A 15844-nucleotide genomic window follows, 5' to 3' on the forward strand; every position below is an offset into this window, starting at 1 on the left:
TGTGGCCCAGTTCCCTCCAATATGCAAGTACACCAGGGAATTGTGCCTGTCTGAGTCAAAGGGGAGTCAGCGCCTCTGTGGCCGGGCTGCCTCACTCTGAGACCTGCAGACAGGAGGAGTTCAAGCCTGATTCACTCCAGTGTTCATTGGAAACTGGGGAGCGTTTCACCTGCATCTGTTCCAAGCCGGGGGTCACTGTCACAGGGCATGATTCTCTCCCTCAGAAACCTCTCTGCTGCCCTGGCCACACTCCTCCTCTGGAACCCCTGTGGGGCAAGGTCTGGCTCCTTTGGGCAGTCTACAGAATTGGGAGGTGTCTCTCCTAATTTTGACCCCAGGAAGTGTGCCACCACGGGTGAGGGGTGCCACTGCCAAGGGTCCGTGGAGCTGCCATCACAGTCAGGGGTGGCACCGCAATTGTTTGGGGTGGTGCTGCAGTTTGAGGGTGTCAATGTGGGTTAGAGATGTGGCCTCTGCAGGTGAGAGTTGTAGCCGCTGCCAGTAAGAGGTATGGCTGCCCTGGTTGGAGGTGTGGCTGCTGGGCAAATCTCCATGCTATGCACTTTCACTGCACAGGGCAAGACCCCCTTCTGTTGCGACTCCCTGCTTCTACTAGATTTACAGTTTCAGTGCAGCTGCCCAGCAGCCCAGGAGATGTCCTCCCCTAGCAAGAAACTGCCAGACACTCTGGGTTCTGCAGGGGGTAGGCTTCCATACTGCCAGGAGAGGAGGGAAGGGTGGATTTGGAGTTTAGGAAGGCAGGGAAAATATTTGTTCAACTTTTATTCTGGGCAGGAGACTGTCCTGGCTTGCAGTGGGATCTCTTTGGAGAAGGAGTCCAGGCTGTGTGGTGAAACAAGAGGTCTTCTGTTCACTGCTCACTTGTAGAGAGAACATAGCAAGCCACTCTCTGGGGGGTGGGGGGCGGGGGGATGGACTCTCATCCTCTTTGGGATGGGTTTTGTACCTGAAATTTGCTTCTTTGGAGTCTCAGCTTGCCTCAGCAAGGATGACGTGAACTTATCAATCTTCTCTCTTAGCTCAGCTCCCAATCTTCAGCTTTATTGGGTTGGTTCTAACCATTATTTCTCCCTCTGGAGGGGAGCTTCTGTTGAAAGCTGGCTCCAGTCAGTATCTTGCCTCCTCCCCCAAATAATTTTTTAAAAGCATTTTTTTTTAAATTTTTAAGACACTGTTTTATTTATCCCATAGTTATCCAAAAAGACACACTTAAACAATACTTCTTAGTCAAGAGAAAAATACATGTAAAATAAGAGACATACTATGACATTTGTGAAAGCCTTTCTTCATATTGTTTTTCTTTTCTTTTTTTTTTTTTTATTGTTGGGGATTCATTGAGGGTACAATAAGCCAGGTTACACTGATTGCAATTGTTAGGTAAAGTCCCTCTTGCAATCATGTCTTGCCCCCATAAAGTGTGACACACACCAAGGCCCCACCCACCTCCCTCCTTCCCTCTTTCTGTTTCCCCCCCATAACCATAATTGTCATTAATTGTCCTCATATCAAAATTGAGTACATAGGATTCATGCTTCTCCATTCTTGTGATGCTTTACTAAGAATAATGTCTTCCACGTCCATCCAGGTTAACACGAAGGATGTAAAGTCTCCATTTTTTTTAATGGCTGAATAGTATTCCATGGTATACATATACCACAGCTTGTTAATCCATTCCTGGGTTGGTGGGCATTTAGGCTGTTTCCACATTTTGGCGATTGTAAATTGAGCTGCAATAAACAGTCTAGTACAAGTGTCCTTATGATAAAAGGATTTCTTTCCTTCTGGGTAGATGCCCAGTAATGGGATTGCAGGATCAAATGGGAGGTCTAGCTTGAGTGCTTTGAGGTTTCTCCATACTTCCTTCCAGAAAGGTTGTACTAGTTTGCAGTCCCACCAGCAGTGTAAAAGTGTTCCCTTCTCTCCACATCCACGCCAGCATCTGCAGTTTTGAGATTTTGTGATGTGGGCCATTCTCACTGGGGTTAGATGATATCTCAGGGTTGTTTTGATTTGCATTTCTCTAATATATAGAGATGATGAACATTTTTTCATGTGTTTGTTAGCCATTCGTCTGTCGTCTTTAGAGAAAGTTCTATTCATGTCTCTTGCCCATTGATATAAGGGATTCTTGGCTTTTCTCATGTGGATTAATTTGAGTTCTCTATAGATCCTAGTTATCAAGCTTTTGTCTGATTGAAAATATGCAAATATCCTTTCCCATTGTGTAGGTTGTCTCTTTGCTTTGGTTATTGTCTCCTTAGCTGTACAGAAGCTTTTCAGTTTAATGAAGTCCCATTTGTTTATTTTTGTTGTTGTTGCAATTGCCATGGCAGTCTTCTTCATGAAGTCTTTCCCCAGGCCAATATCTTCCAGTGTTTTTCCTATGCTTTCTTTGAGGATTTTTATTGTTTCATGCCTTAAATTTAAGTCCTTTATCCATCTTGAATCAATTTTTGTGAGTGGGGAAAGGTGTGGGTCCAGTTTCAGTCTTTTACATGTAGACATCCAGTTCTCCCAACACCATTTATTGAATAGGGAGTCTTTCTCCCAAGGTATGTTCTTGTTTGGTTTATCGAAGATTAGGTGGTTGTAAGATGTTAGTTTCATTTCCTGGTTTTCAATTCGATTCCAAGTGTCTATACAGTAATGTTTCAGGATATAAAATCAACATCCACAAGTCAGTAGCCTTTGTGTACACCAATAACAGTCAAGATGAGAAGCTAATTAAGGACACAACTCCCTTCACCATAGTCTCAAAGAAAATGAAATACCTAGGAATATACCTAACGAAGGAGGTGAAGGACCTCTATAAAGAAAACTATGAAATCCTCAGAAAGGAAATAGCAGAGGATATTAACAAATGGAAGAACATACCATGCTCATGGATGGGAAGAATCAACATTGTTAAAATGTCTATACTTCCCAAAGCAATCTACCTATTCAATGCCATTCCTTTCAAAATACCAACATCGTACTTTCAAGATTTGGAAAAAATGATTCTGCGTTTTGTATGGAACCGGAAAAAACCCCGTATAGCTAAGGTAGTTCTCTGTAACAAAAATAAAGCTGGGGGCATCAGCATACCAGATTTTAGTCTGTACTACAAAGCCATAGTGCTCAAGACAGCATGGTACTGGCAAAAAAAGCATTTTACATTTTAATGAACAAGTGTCTTTTTTGACAATGCAGTTTTAATTTATATTTTAAAATATAAAATATTTTATATCTTTAAATCTTCCTTTATTTCTGAAAAGTTGCACAACATGTTAAAAAATATATCTAGATCTTATGATGTATTTTGTGTGCCTTCTTACGAGGCTAAAGATACTAAGCAGTCTGGGTAGACACCAGTATCCTGGTACCTCCTAATTGTCCACAGTCTCACTGTTCCCAGAGGTTTGCTTTGGGGGGTTCAGAAGCATAGCCCCCTGAGTCCCTCTCTGGCAGTGGGAGTGGTAAGGCCCCATCCTCTCCACATGGAGACATCCCTGCTTTTCCACCCCCCTGAGGGTGGCTGTGTAGGGTCAGTGAGGCAGGTGAAGGAGAAGTAGACATGGGGCTGAAGGGACACTCCCTCTGTTTGCTTGCCCAAGTCCCAGGTTTGGATAACTTGACCAATTTTCTTGCATCCTGCCTGGAAGAAGGCAAATAGTTAACTTTTTCAAAGTTTACAAGGATTTTTTTTTTTTTTTATTGTTGGGGATTCATTGAGGGTACAATAAGCCAGGTTACATTGATTGCAATTGTTAGGCAAAGTCCCTCTTGCAATCATGTCTTGCCCCCATAAAGTGTGACACACACCAAGACCCCACCCCCATCCCTCCATCCCTCTTTCTGCTTTTCCTCCCCCCCCATAACCTTAATTGTCATTAATTGTCCTCATATCAAAATTGAGTACATAGGATTCATGCTTCTCCATTCTTGTGATGCTTTACTAAGAATAATGTTTTCCACTTCCATCCAGGTTAATACGAAGGATGTAAAGTCTCCATTTTTTTAAATAGCTGAATAGTATTCCATGGTGTACATATACCACAGCTTGTTAATCCATTTCTGGGTTACAAGGATTTTTACTACTGGTAAAACTTGGTAACCACTAGGGTTCTGAAAGACACCTCCATAGAGTCCCCCCTTTCTTCAGCTCTTTCCATTTCATGTAGAGTCAGGCTCAGAGAAACTAAGTGCTGCCCTGTAGGAGGCTTTCCTTGATCCCAGCACTGTGGATCCCAGCTTGCTGTGGTTGGCTTTTACCTATGTCCTTAGTTCTCTTCTCTGCTGACCCAGGGCTCCTTACCAGCAGGGAAATACCAGTACAGAGCCCAGCTCAAAGCAGGCATTTGTAGTTTATGTGGCAACAAATAAAATAAAGTTAATTTGTTATATGGATATTTAACACATCTTGAGGGAGTTGCTGGGGGTGAGAGGGTTACAGATGGAAGAGAGAGGGGAAAGGGTGACAAAGGAGTAGGTAAGAAAATGACAGGTGACACCTCTACCAAGATGAACCCTGAACTAGAGGTGGTTATGAGAAACAAGCAGTCTTGAGGGCACCTGGGCCCTTCCTCTCTCCTCCATCAGAGGCTACATCCTGGAAGGTCCACCCTGGCCTCAGCAATGAGAACAGGACAGAGGGAAGGGGATAATGCCCCCAAATTTGGCCAAGGGTTGCTGTGTGAGGATATATTAGAAATACCTATTATTGAGGATCATTATATATGTATATATATGAATATATGACATATATATGTGACCTCAATAATATATATGACTATGTATAATAATACATGTATGTGTATGAAAAAAATATATATATAACTATGAGCAACTATTGGCTCTCCTGCCCCATTCTCCAGTTATGCATAAAGCACTTACCATGAATTGAGTAAATGATGACTTTTTTAATCAACAGCATTTTCCTTGGAGGAAGATTCCACTGGTATGTATTTTTTACTTGTGCAAAATATCCAACATATCTATTCTGCAAAGCAAAAGAAGCCTCAGATAAAGTGTACATGAAAAACCTGAAGTCACCAGTCCTAATTTTTTTGTTTTCTTTTTTGTATAGAACTTATTAAACACAGTAAGTAGTTAAGGAAACATTTACTGGGTATCATTAATTAAGTCAGCATTTTTATGTAGCCTGCCTCACAAGAGATTATCTACCTTTGGGGAAGAAAACCCATTGAAGTCAGTGGCATGTGAAGTAACAAGGTTGGAGCCAGGTCTGGCTCATGGGCTGCTTATGATTGAAAGGGCAACTGATCAGCATCAACAAGAAAGCAGTCACAGTATTACACATATGGGGTAGGAGCTCAGCTGTGACCAGGATAGAAGAAGGTTTGTGGTTTTGTGGAGAGGAGCCCTCTGGGCCTGGGAGAATGGGTTATGTGAAAACTCAGGAGGAAGACCTCCAGGGTAAGTAGCAGATTTCACATCATTCTCTTATTCCTGCCAGCTAGGCTTTCTTCATTTTCCATTTCCTCAATTCCATTTTCACAAGGAAGCCCTCCATTCTTTTAGCCTTGTCCTTTACCTGCAGCAAGATGTTGACACTGGGTCTGCTTGAATCTTTCTTAAAGGAGTTGAAGGGTTCTTTCTGGTACTGAATCAACTGGGCTTAAAAGTTCAAGACTCTGACCTACTCATTGAGAAGTACTGATAAAATTAACTGCCATGCTATCCACTTCCTGGCCCTAGGAAGGGCCAGTCATGAGGAAGGCTTATATAAGTTCTTAACTCAGGGTGGATAAAATGTGGTCAGTAGCGTAGCCACGTGCAGGGTCTGAATGTGATGGATCTGGGAATTACCCCTTCCCACACAGGGCATTGTGTCCCGGGGACTTGCTGCCACAGCTCTCCAAACTGCAGCAAGACAGCCCTTGGATTGCTGACTCAGTGAATCAGAACAGATTCAATTGCAGCTGATGGTGTTCCAATTCTGTCCTAAAATTATGTAAAGTGTGCACAACTGCAGAAGAAACCAAGAAGGGGAGATGTACCAGGTGAGCTATATCTAAAATTCCCTTGGAGCCAGACACTGGATACTCCAAGGCCCTCCAGCTGCTTTAGCTCCCATGGTTCTTTCTCCTATAGCTCAAAGAAACAGGGCTTATAACAAATATTAACATCATGAGCATTCACAACAAACAAGGACAATATTATGAAGAGTGGCAAGGCAGTCTGGGATGCGAAGGGTGGAAAGAGGGATAGATATGGGCCTTGCCTTATAGGACATGCAGAAAATATCTAGAGAATAATGTGAAGTGAATTAGTTCCTAAAAGAAACACAAAGGGCTCTAAGAACTGAAACAAAATAGCAAGAGACTATTTCAGGCTGGGAAGGGAAAGGGACTCCAGGAAAAGGGCATGAGGGTGTCCATGAGGGTGTCAAGTGTCCCCAGGCTGGGAAACAGCAGGGTAAATATGTTAGCATGTGGGATATGGCAGTGCTCAGGGTGGAATAAAATGTTGGAAAAATCAAATTGTAGAAACTCTTGAATACCAAGTTGGACTACTTAGTTGCCATTGGTAGTTGGGAGATATTATGGATTTTGAGCATGGGAATGACATGATTCAAGCTATGCTTCCATAACTTCTTGTGATACTTTCAGCTTAGGGTCTATGGCTATAATTGTTTTCTTTTGTTTAACATTTGACTTGGATGTGGAAGAAAAGTACAGTGGGTAACACTGTGCATTTATTTTTAAAGGTCAACAAGTAATTACCATGTTCTAACAGTGCCAGGGGTCTTATTTAGGTTCCATCACTTCGCTCCAAGAAAACCTGACTCACAGCTACTTCCAAATCTACTCAAGAATTCACAACCAGCTCTCATTTCTGTTTCAGTGCAATATAGATGAGAAGCTGGGAACAGCACAGGAAATAATGGGGTTCAGAGTGTGACACATCTAGATTTCAGTCCTTAGTTCAACAAGGTAATTTCTCTGTACCTCGATTTCCAACTTAGTAAATAGTATGCATAGTAGCGTACTTAGAGTTACTGAGAATATTAAAGGAGATAATGATTTTACTAACCCTTAGAATGATTTGGCAAAGTCTACAATGTTGTAAATTCTATAGGATAAATGTGGTTTCCTGTAGAATTGGTTTCTTCAATAAAAAAAAAATCACAAAAAATAAAAAAGAGGTAGAAAACCCACAAACCAGAGACTCAAGAGACACAGCAACCAAATGAAACGTGTGGACCTTGTTTGGAACCCGACTGAAACTAAATTTCAAAATACTTTGAGACATAATAACTTAAATTTCCATGTCATAAAATTATGGATTAGAAAATTGATATTACCAGTATATATTTAAGGTATAATATTTACTAGAATTTTGGTTTTGTTAAGAGTACTTATATGTGTATTAAATGTCATACTGAAATAATCATGGGATAAAGTGATCTGATGACTGAAATTGTTTCCAAATAATTCGGGGTTAAGGAAAGAAAGAATGGAGGGTAAGGTTGGGGGTGTGAGGAGAGTTGGAAGGGAATAGATGAAACATGGTTGTTGCAGGCTGGACTGATTGTTCAAGGGGTGTCATGACTTCAAGGGGTTTATTATATGATTATTTGAACTTCTGCATATGTTTTTAATTGTAATAATAAAATGTTTCTCAGAAATATAGGGGGGTAGGAGGGGCAAGATGACTGACTGGAGCCAGCCTCTGATAGAAGCTCCCATCTAGAGGCAAGGATAATGTCCAGAAAGTACCCAATTAAGCTGAAGACTGGGATCTGAGCCAAGAGAGAAGAGGGATAGCTTCAGGTCACCTCTGCTGAGGCAAGCTGCGACTCCAAGAAAGCAAACTTCAAGTATAAAATTCATCCCAAAGGAAAGTGTCCTTCCCCTTCCCCAAGAAAGTTGTGTTTTTCTTTCCTTCTTTTTTTTTCTTTTACTCTTTGCTTGCTCCTGCAGGGTTTCTACAGGTGAGCAGTGAACTGAGGATCTCTTGTCTCACCCACGTGTGAGAACTGTAGAAAGTGGGGTCTAGTTCCCCAGAGGGACCCTGTTGTAACTCTGAACACTCTCTTGCCAGGCAGAAAATTTGAACTAACATTTTCTCTGACATTCTGAACTTCCAGTCCACCCTTCCCCCCTTGCCTGAGCCTTGCAGAGACTGTGGAGGAGCCTCAAGAGCAGTGCCCCCCCCAAGAGGACCAAGTGCCCCGCCCCCACACCGGGCCAGCGCCTGCTAGAGCCTGTGCATCCTGCGCCCTGCCACCCTGCCTCCACGCCGCGACCCCTCCCGGCCAGAGTTGTGAGCCGAGCACTCTCCTTGTTGAAGTCACCAGGCACAAGGCATTGCCAGAACCATATGCAGCATCCTCCACCCCGCACTTCCAGAGCTGCTCCTACAGCCAGAACTCCCTGGCTATGTCAGGCACCTGGGGAGCTGTGCAGGGTCACTTCCCACAAAGACCAGCAACAATAGAGCAATCCTGCTGGCATCTAATCTTGGAGAGATACTTCCCCAACTTTGAGGACTGCCAGAGGAAACCAGAACTCACTCTTTAGGAATACCAGTGCTGCAGAGCAGCAGGGGCAAAGGCGCGGTGACTGAGGGAGAAAAGCATTTGCTGACTTGTTACCCTCAAGATTAGACTGAGTCTAAGTGGAACACTCACTAGTGGCTACTGAGTACCCGAGGCAGGCAGGCAGGCCTCAGCTCCCCAGCTAGCTGGTAGCAGAGAGTAGTGGCCGGGCTGCAGGGGCACTGACGTTCCTTTGACTCTGACAAGTGCAAAGCCTGGCACATCTGCTTATTGGAGGGAGCAGGACCTCAGCCCTGTGGGGTCACCAGTGACTGGGCGTGAAAGAGGAGCTAAGTGGAGAAGAGACTCAGCCCCCTGGTCCAACTCTGCTACTGGGCGAGCCTTTCTGACTCCACAGAGCACCAGAGCGAGCCAAATTTGAGCAGCCAGTAGACCTCCATCATCTAGTTGCTGGAGACTCTTTGAACTCTCCCACTTGAGAGTTCATATTGACTGGGTCAATTGGTTTGGAATTTCTAACGTGGGCCAATCACTCAAGGACCCTCTTGGTTGGTACCCTGGTTTTGTGGTAACGGGAAGGGTTGATTTTCCTCTTCCAGTTGTTGTCCATGGGGGGTGGGCTATCTTAGTTGTTTGTATTTCTCCTTAGACTTCACCAGAGTACTGATCCACTAGGATTGAACAAGAACCAGCTGAATACAAGACAGAGTCACCTAACCCCATCACACCAAGCAGGTTTCCTCAGCCTCAGACTGTAATACTGTATGGGTCCTTTGCAAAACTATAGGAAAAAAGCTGCAGTCATCAGTCCCAGATCCTTGACAAAGAGGCTGGTTAACCACAACTCTAGGAACTCCAAATCCAATTTCACCTTACCTGCCCATCTAGCCAATGGTGAAAAACAATCATGAGGCAGAATCAGTGGAAAAACTCTGGCAACATGAATGAATAGTCAGAGTAGATCAACTCCCCCAAGGAACAATATGGCAGACACAGCACAAGATTCCATTCATAAACAAATGGCTGAGATGTCAGAAATCGAATTCAGAATTTGGATAGCAAATAAGATAAACAGAATGGAGGTAAAAAATCGAGTTCAGAATTTGGATAGCAAATAAGATAAACGGAATGGAGGTAAAGATGGAATTAGAATTTTAAGCAGTAATTCAAATGATGTCTCAAGAATTCAATGAATTCAAAGACAAAATCACCAAAGATTTTGACACATTGAGGCAAGAATTTGTAGCCATCAAAGATCTGAGAAATACAGTAGAATCCCTCAGTACCAGAATGGAGCAGGCAGAAGAAAGGATCTCTGACATTGAAGACAAAGCTTTTGAATGCTCCCAAATGCTCAAAGAGGAAAAAAAAAAAGGGGAGAACAAAAACGGATCATTCTCTCAGAGAGCTCTGGGATAATTTGAAGAGATCTAATATTCGCCATATAGGAATGCCTGAAGGTGATGAAGTTGCTGCAAAGGATACAGATGCTTTACTTCATAAAATAATCAAAGAGAATTTTCCAGACATGCCAAGAGATTCTGAAATTCAGATAACAGACAGTTTCAGAACAGCAGCACAACTCAACCAAAATAAAAAGTCTCATAGACACATTATAATTAGCTCCACCAAAGTTAATATGAAGGAGAAAATTCTGCAAGCAGCCAGACATAAGAAAGCCTATAACCTACAAGGGAAAGAACATCAAAATGACTGCAGATCTCCAGATCTCTCTGCTGAAACCTTTCAAGCTAGAAGAGAGTGGTCATCAACCTTTAATCTCCTTAAACAAAATAACTTTCAACCCAGGATCCTGTATCCAGCTAAACTGAATTTCATCTATGATGGAGAAATTAAATACTTTAATGATATTCACATGTTGAAGAAATTTGCCATAACCAAACCAGCTCTCTAGGATATTCTCAGACCTGTCCTCCATAACAAACAGCACAATCCTCCACCACCAAAATAAACTCAACTCAGAAACTTTTGATCAAATTCCAACTTCCACAGTGGTGAAATGATTAAAAACATTCACTGAACTTTTGAAAAACTCGATACCCAAAATACTATCTGGCTTATCAATACTCTCAATTAATGTGAATGGTTTAAATTGCCCTCTTAAGAGGCACAGGTTGGCTGACTTGATACAAAAACTCAAGCCAGACATCTGCTGAAGTCAAGAATCTCATCTTACCTTAAAAGATAAACACAGACCCAGGGTGAAGGGATGGTCATCTATAATTCAGGCAAATGGAAATCAGAAAAAAGCAGGTGTTGCAATTTTATTCACAGATACAATAGGCTTTAAACCAACCAATAAAGGAAAGATAAGAATGGTCACTTCATAGTTGTTAAGGGCAACACTCAACATGACGAGATTTAAATTATCAACATTTATGCACCCAAACAGAATGCCCCTCAATTTAAAAGAGAGACTCTAACATACACAAACAACTTGATTTCCTCCAGCACTATAATTGTTGGAGGTTTTAACACTCCTTTGGCAGTTTGGATAGATCCTCCAAAAAGAAGCTAAGCAAAGAAATTTTAGACTTAAACTTAACCCTTCAACATTGGCATCTAACAGATATCTACAGAACATTTCATCCTAACAGAACTGAATACACATTATTCTCATCAACCCTTGGATCACCCTCCACATCTTAGGTCACAAGTCTAACCTCAGCAAATTTAAAATAATAGAAAACATTCCTCGTATTTTCTCAGACCATCATGGAATAAAAGTTGAACTCAGTAATAAAAGGAATCTGCGTATGCATACAGAAACATGGAAACGTGTTCCATGGAAACATGGAAATAACCTCATGCTAAATGATAACTGGGTCATAGATGAGATTAAGAAGGAAATTACCAAATTTTTGGAACAAAACAATAATGAAGACATGGATTACCAGAACCTCTGGGATACTGGAAAGGCAGTCTTAAAAAGGAAATTTATAGCGTTGCAAGCCTTCCTCACGAGAACGGAAAGAGAGGAAGTCAACAACTTAATTGGACATCTCAAGCAACTGGAAAAGGAAGAACATTCCAACCCTAAACGCAGCAGAAGAAAAGAAATAACTAAAATTAGAGCAGAACTAAATGAAATTGAAAACAAAAGAATCATACAACAGATCAACGAATCAAAGAGTTGGTTTTTTGAAAAGGTCAATAAAATAGATAAAGCTTTGGCTAACCTAACCAGAAGCAGAAGAGTAAAATCCCTAATTTCATCAATCAGAAATGAGAAAGGGCAAATAACAATGCATTCCTCAGAAATTCCACAAATCCAGGGGCAGGAGAATCACTTGAACCCAGGAGTTGGAGGTTGCTGTGAGCTGTGATGCCACAGCACTCTACTCAGGATGAAAGCTTGAGGCTCTGTCTCAAAAAAAAAAAAAAGATATTCCAAAAATCCTTAATGAATATTACATAAAACACTATTCTCAGAAGTATGAAAATCTGAAGGAAATAGATCAATACTTGGAAACACACCACCTTCCTAGACTTGGGCAGAAAGACGTGGAAATGGTGAACAAGTCTATAACAAGTTCTGAAATAGCATCAACTATAAGAAATCTCTCCAAAAAGAAAAGCCTGGGACCAGATGGCTTCACATCAGAATTCTACCAAACCTTTAAAGAGGAACTAGTACCTATATACTTAACCTTTTCCAAAATATAGAAAAAGAAGGAATACTTCCCAGCACATTCTATGAAGCAAATATCACCCTGATACTCAAACCAGAAAAAGACCCAAGAAGAAAAGAAAATTATAGACCAATATGTCTAATGAATATTGATGCAAAAATATTCAATTAGATTCTAGCAAACAGAATCCAACAACACATCAAACAAATTATACATCATGACCAGGTAGGTTTCATCCTAGGGTCCCAAGGATGGTTCAATATATGTAAATCCATAAATATAATACATCACATAAACAAATTAAAAAACAAAGACCATATGATTCTCTCAATTGACGCAGAAAAAGCTTTTGACAATATCCAGCATCCTTTCTTGATCAGAACGCTTAAGAAAATAAGTATAGAAGGAACATTTCTCAAACTGGTAGAGGCCATCTACAGCAAACCCACAGCCAATATCATATTGAATGGAGTAAAATTGAAATCATTTCCATTCAGAGCAGGAACCAGGCAAGGATGCCCATGTCTCCACTGCTTTTTACCATTGTAATGGAAGTCTTAGCCACTGCAATCAGGCAAGAGAAGGCAATCAAGGGGATCCAAATAGGACCACAGGATAGCAAACTGTCACTCTTTGTAGATGATATGATTATATATCTGGAAAACCCCAGGGAATCAATTACAAAACACCTAGAAGTGATCAAGGAATACAGCAAAGTCTCAGGATACAAAATTAACACTCAAAAATCTGTAGCATTTATATATACCAACAATAATCAAGGGGAAAAAACAATCAAGTGTTTTTCATCTTCATCTGGGAGTGTATCTTTTCATCTGGGAGTGTATCTTCCTTAGTTAGATACACTCCCAGATATTTCATCTTCTTTGGCACGAAGTGAAAGATCTCTATAAAGAGAACTATGAAACTCTGAGAAAAGAAATAGCTGAAGATGTTAACAAATGGAAAAATATACCATGCTCATGGCTGGGAAGAATCAACATTGTTAAAATGTCTATACTACCTAAAGCAATCTACAGATTTAATGTTATCCCTATTAAAGCACCTCTGTCATACTTTAAAGACCTGGAAAAATTAGTACTTCGTGTTATATGGAAACAGTAAAAACCCTGAATAGCCAAGACATTACTCAGAAATAAAAACAAATCAGGAGGAATCATGCTTCCAGACTTCACAGTATACTATAAATTGGTAGTGATCAAAACAGCATGGTACTGGCACAAAAATTGAGAGGTAGATGTATGGAATAGAATTGAAGACCAAGAGGTGAACCCAGACACTTATCATCATTTGATTTTTGATAAGCCTATTAAAAGTACAAATTGGGGGAAAGATTCCCTATTCAACAAATGGTGCTGGATGAATTGGCTGGAGACCTGTAGAAGACCGAAACTGGACCCACACCTTTCTCCTCCAACAAATATTGACTCTCACTGGTTAAAGGACTTAAAATTAAGACATGAAACTATAAAAATTCTTAGACAGAGTACAGGGGAAACACTTGAAAAAGTGGCCTGGGTAACCTGGCTTATTGTACCCTCAATGAATCCCCAACAATAAAAAAGAAAAAAAAAAAGTAAAAGTGGCTTAGGAGAATACTTTATGAGGAGGACACCCCAAACAATTGAAGCAACATCAGAAATACATTACTGATCTGATCAAATTAAAAAGCTTCTGCACTGCCAAGAACACATTAAGTAAAGCAAATAGACAGCCCTCAGAATGGGAGAGGATTTTTGCAAGTTTTATTTCCAACAAAGGTCTAATAACCAGAATCCACAGAGAACTCAAACTTATTACTAAGAAAAAAAACAAGTGATCCCATTTTATTGTGGGCAAGAGACACAAACAGAAGCTTCTCTGAGGAAGACAGGCACATGGTCTATAGACACATGAAAAAATGCTCATCATCTTTAACCATCAGAGAAATGCAAACCAAAACTACTCTGAGATACCATTTAACTCCAGTAAGAGTAGCCCACATCATAAAATCCCAAAACTACAGATGTTGGCATGGATGTGGAGAAAAGGGAACACTTCTGCACTGCTGGTGGGAATGGAAGCTAGCACGTTCCTTTTGGAAGGAAGTTTGGAGAACACTCAGGGATCTAAATGTAGACCTGCCGTTTGATCCTGCAATTCCTCTTCTAGGTGTACATTCAAAGGACCAAAAATCATTTGGCAATAAAGATATTTGCACCAGATTGTTCATTGCAGCTCAATTCGTAATTGCCAAGTCATGGAAGAAGCCTAAGTACCCATTGACCCATGAATGAACAAATTGTGGTATATGTATACCTTGGAATGCTATGCAGCATTAAAAAAATGGAGACTTTACCTCTTTTATGTTTACATGGATGGAGCTGGAAAATATTCTTCTTAGTAAAGTATCTCAGGAATGGAAAAAAACATCCAATGTACTCAGTACTACTATGAAACCAATTTATAATCACTCACACTTGCATATGAAAAATGAAACACAACTATAGCCTAGGATGAAGGAGGGAAGGGGAAGGGGAAGAGAAGGGAGGAGGGTGGGTGGATAGAGGGTTAGTAGGGGGACCACACCTATGGAGCATATTGCAAGTACAAGTTGGATCTATCAGGTGTAGAACACAAATGCCTTATTGCTGTAATTGGGTAAATGAGGTGAAGGCTATGTTGATTAGTAGGATGTAAGCACTCCAATGTGTACGAATAATCAACACATTGAATCTCATAATGGCATAAATGTATTTATGATCTATGTACAAAGGACTTAATAAAAAAATAAAATGAAAAATAAAAAAAGAAAAATAGGGGAACAGCATATATTTCACATAGTTGTTAGGATTATTAAATGAGATATATTTAAAAGTGCTATATTATCTGGTATTTAATGTTTTTTTTTTTGTTTTTTGGCCGGGGCTAGGTTTGAACCCGCCACCTCCAGCATATGGGACCGGCGCCCTACTCCTTGAGCCACAGGCGCCGCCCTAATGTTTTTGTTTTTGTTTTTCAGTTTTGGCCGGGGCTGGGCTTGAACCCACCAACCCACTTGGGGCCAGCACCCTACACCTTGAGCCACCGGCACCACCCAAGTATTTAATGTTTTTAAAATATATATTCAGAAGGGATATAATAGAGTTTTTGGAAAGTGTTTCTTTCCCTTTCCCTTTTTCTTTTAAAAATACAACCTCTCCCTTACACACACAAAACAGTCCTTATGATGCTCTCCAAAGATGAATTACCCTAGGAGGGGTTTGTGAAAGATTCAGTTCCTCTTTACAGGTAAATCAAAGGCTGATGACTTTATATAATCTTCAGGGGTATGGAGCTTTAGGTATTGGGCCTTCCTTCTTTGGGAAGGTACTCAACTCCTGAATTCTGTAAACAATCACCAGTATAAAATGCAAAGTGGGGCGCTCTGAGAACCTTCTGTAAACAATCACCAGTATAAAAATGGAAAGTGGGGTGCTCTGAGAACCTTCTGTAAACAATCACCAGTATAAAATGGAAAGCGAGGCGCTCTGAGAACCCAGAGCGCAAGGCTTGAATAGCACCTAAGGCAGGTCTCAGCACAGAGGGGGTCAGGCCTATTGTAGTGCAGCTAAGTGCTACTGTTTGATCATCAAAGGGAAATAGTCTAGCATGAAACCAAATGACAGGT

At 40.9% G+C, this 15844-nt stretch overlaps 1 protein-coding gene across 2 annotated transcripts in view; it reads right to left on the minus strand.

Annotated features, from left to right (window-relative positions):
- The window catches only part of LOC128566341 (phosphatidylinositol 3,4,5-trisphosphate 3-phosphatase TPTE2-like), a 98170-nt gene that overhangs the window by 16264 nt on the left and 66062 nt on the right, over nucleotides 1-15844 (minus strand). For both annotated transcript variants that reach the window (XM_053563116.1, XM_053563115.1), the window contains one exon: nucleotides 4894-4999. In XM_053563116.1, coding sequence (XP_053419091.1) covers nucleotides 4894-4999 — 106 coding nt within the window. The remainder of the gene's footprint in view (nucleotides 1-4893; nucleotides 5000-15844) is intronic.

The sequence above is a fragment of the Nycticebus coucang genome, chromosome 15, assembly GCF_027406575.1.
Source record: "Nycticebus coucang isolate mNycCou1 chromosome 15, mNycCou1.pri, whole genome shotgun sequence".
NCBI lineage: Eukaryota > Metazoa > Chordata > Mammalia > Primates > Lorisidae > Nycticebus > Nycticebus coucang.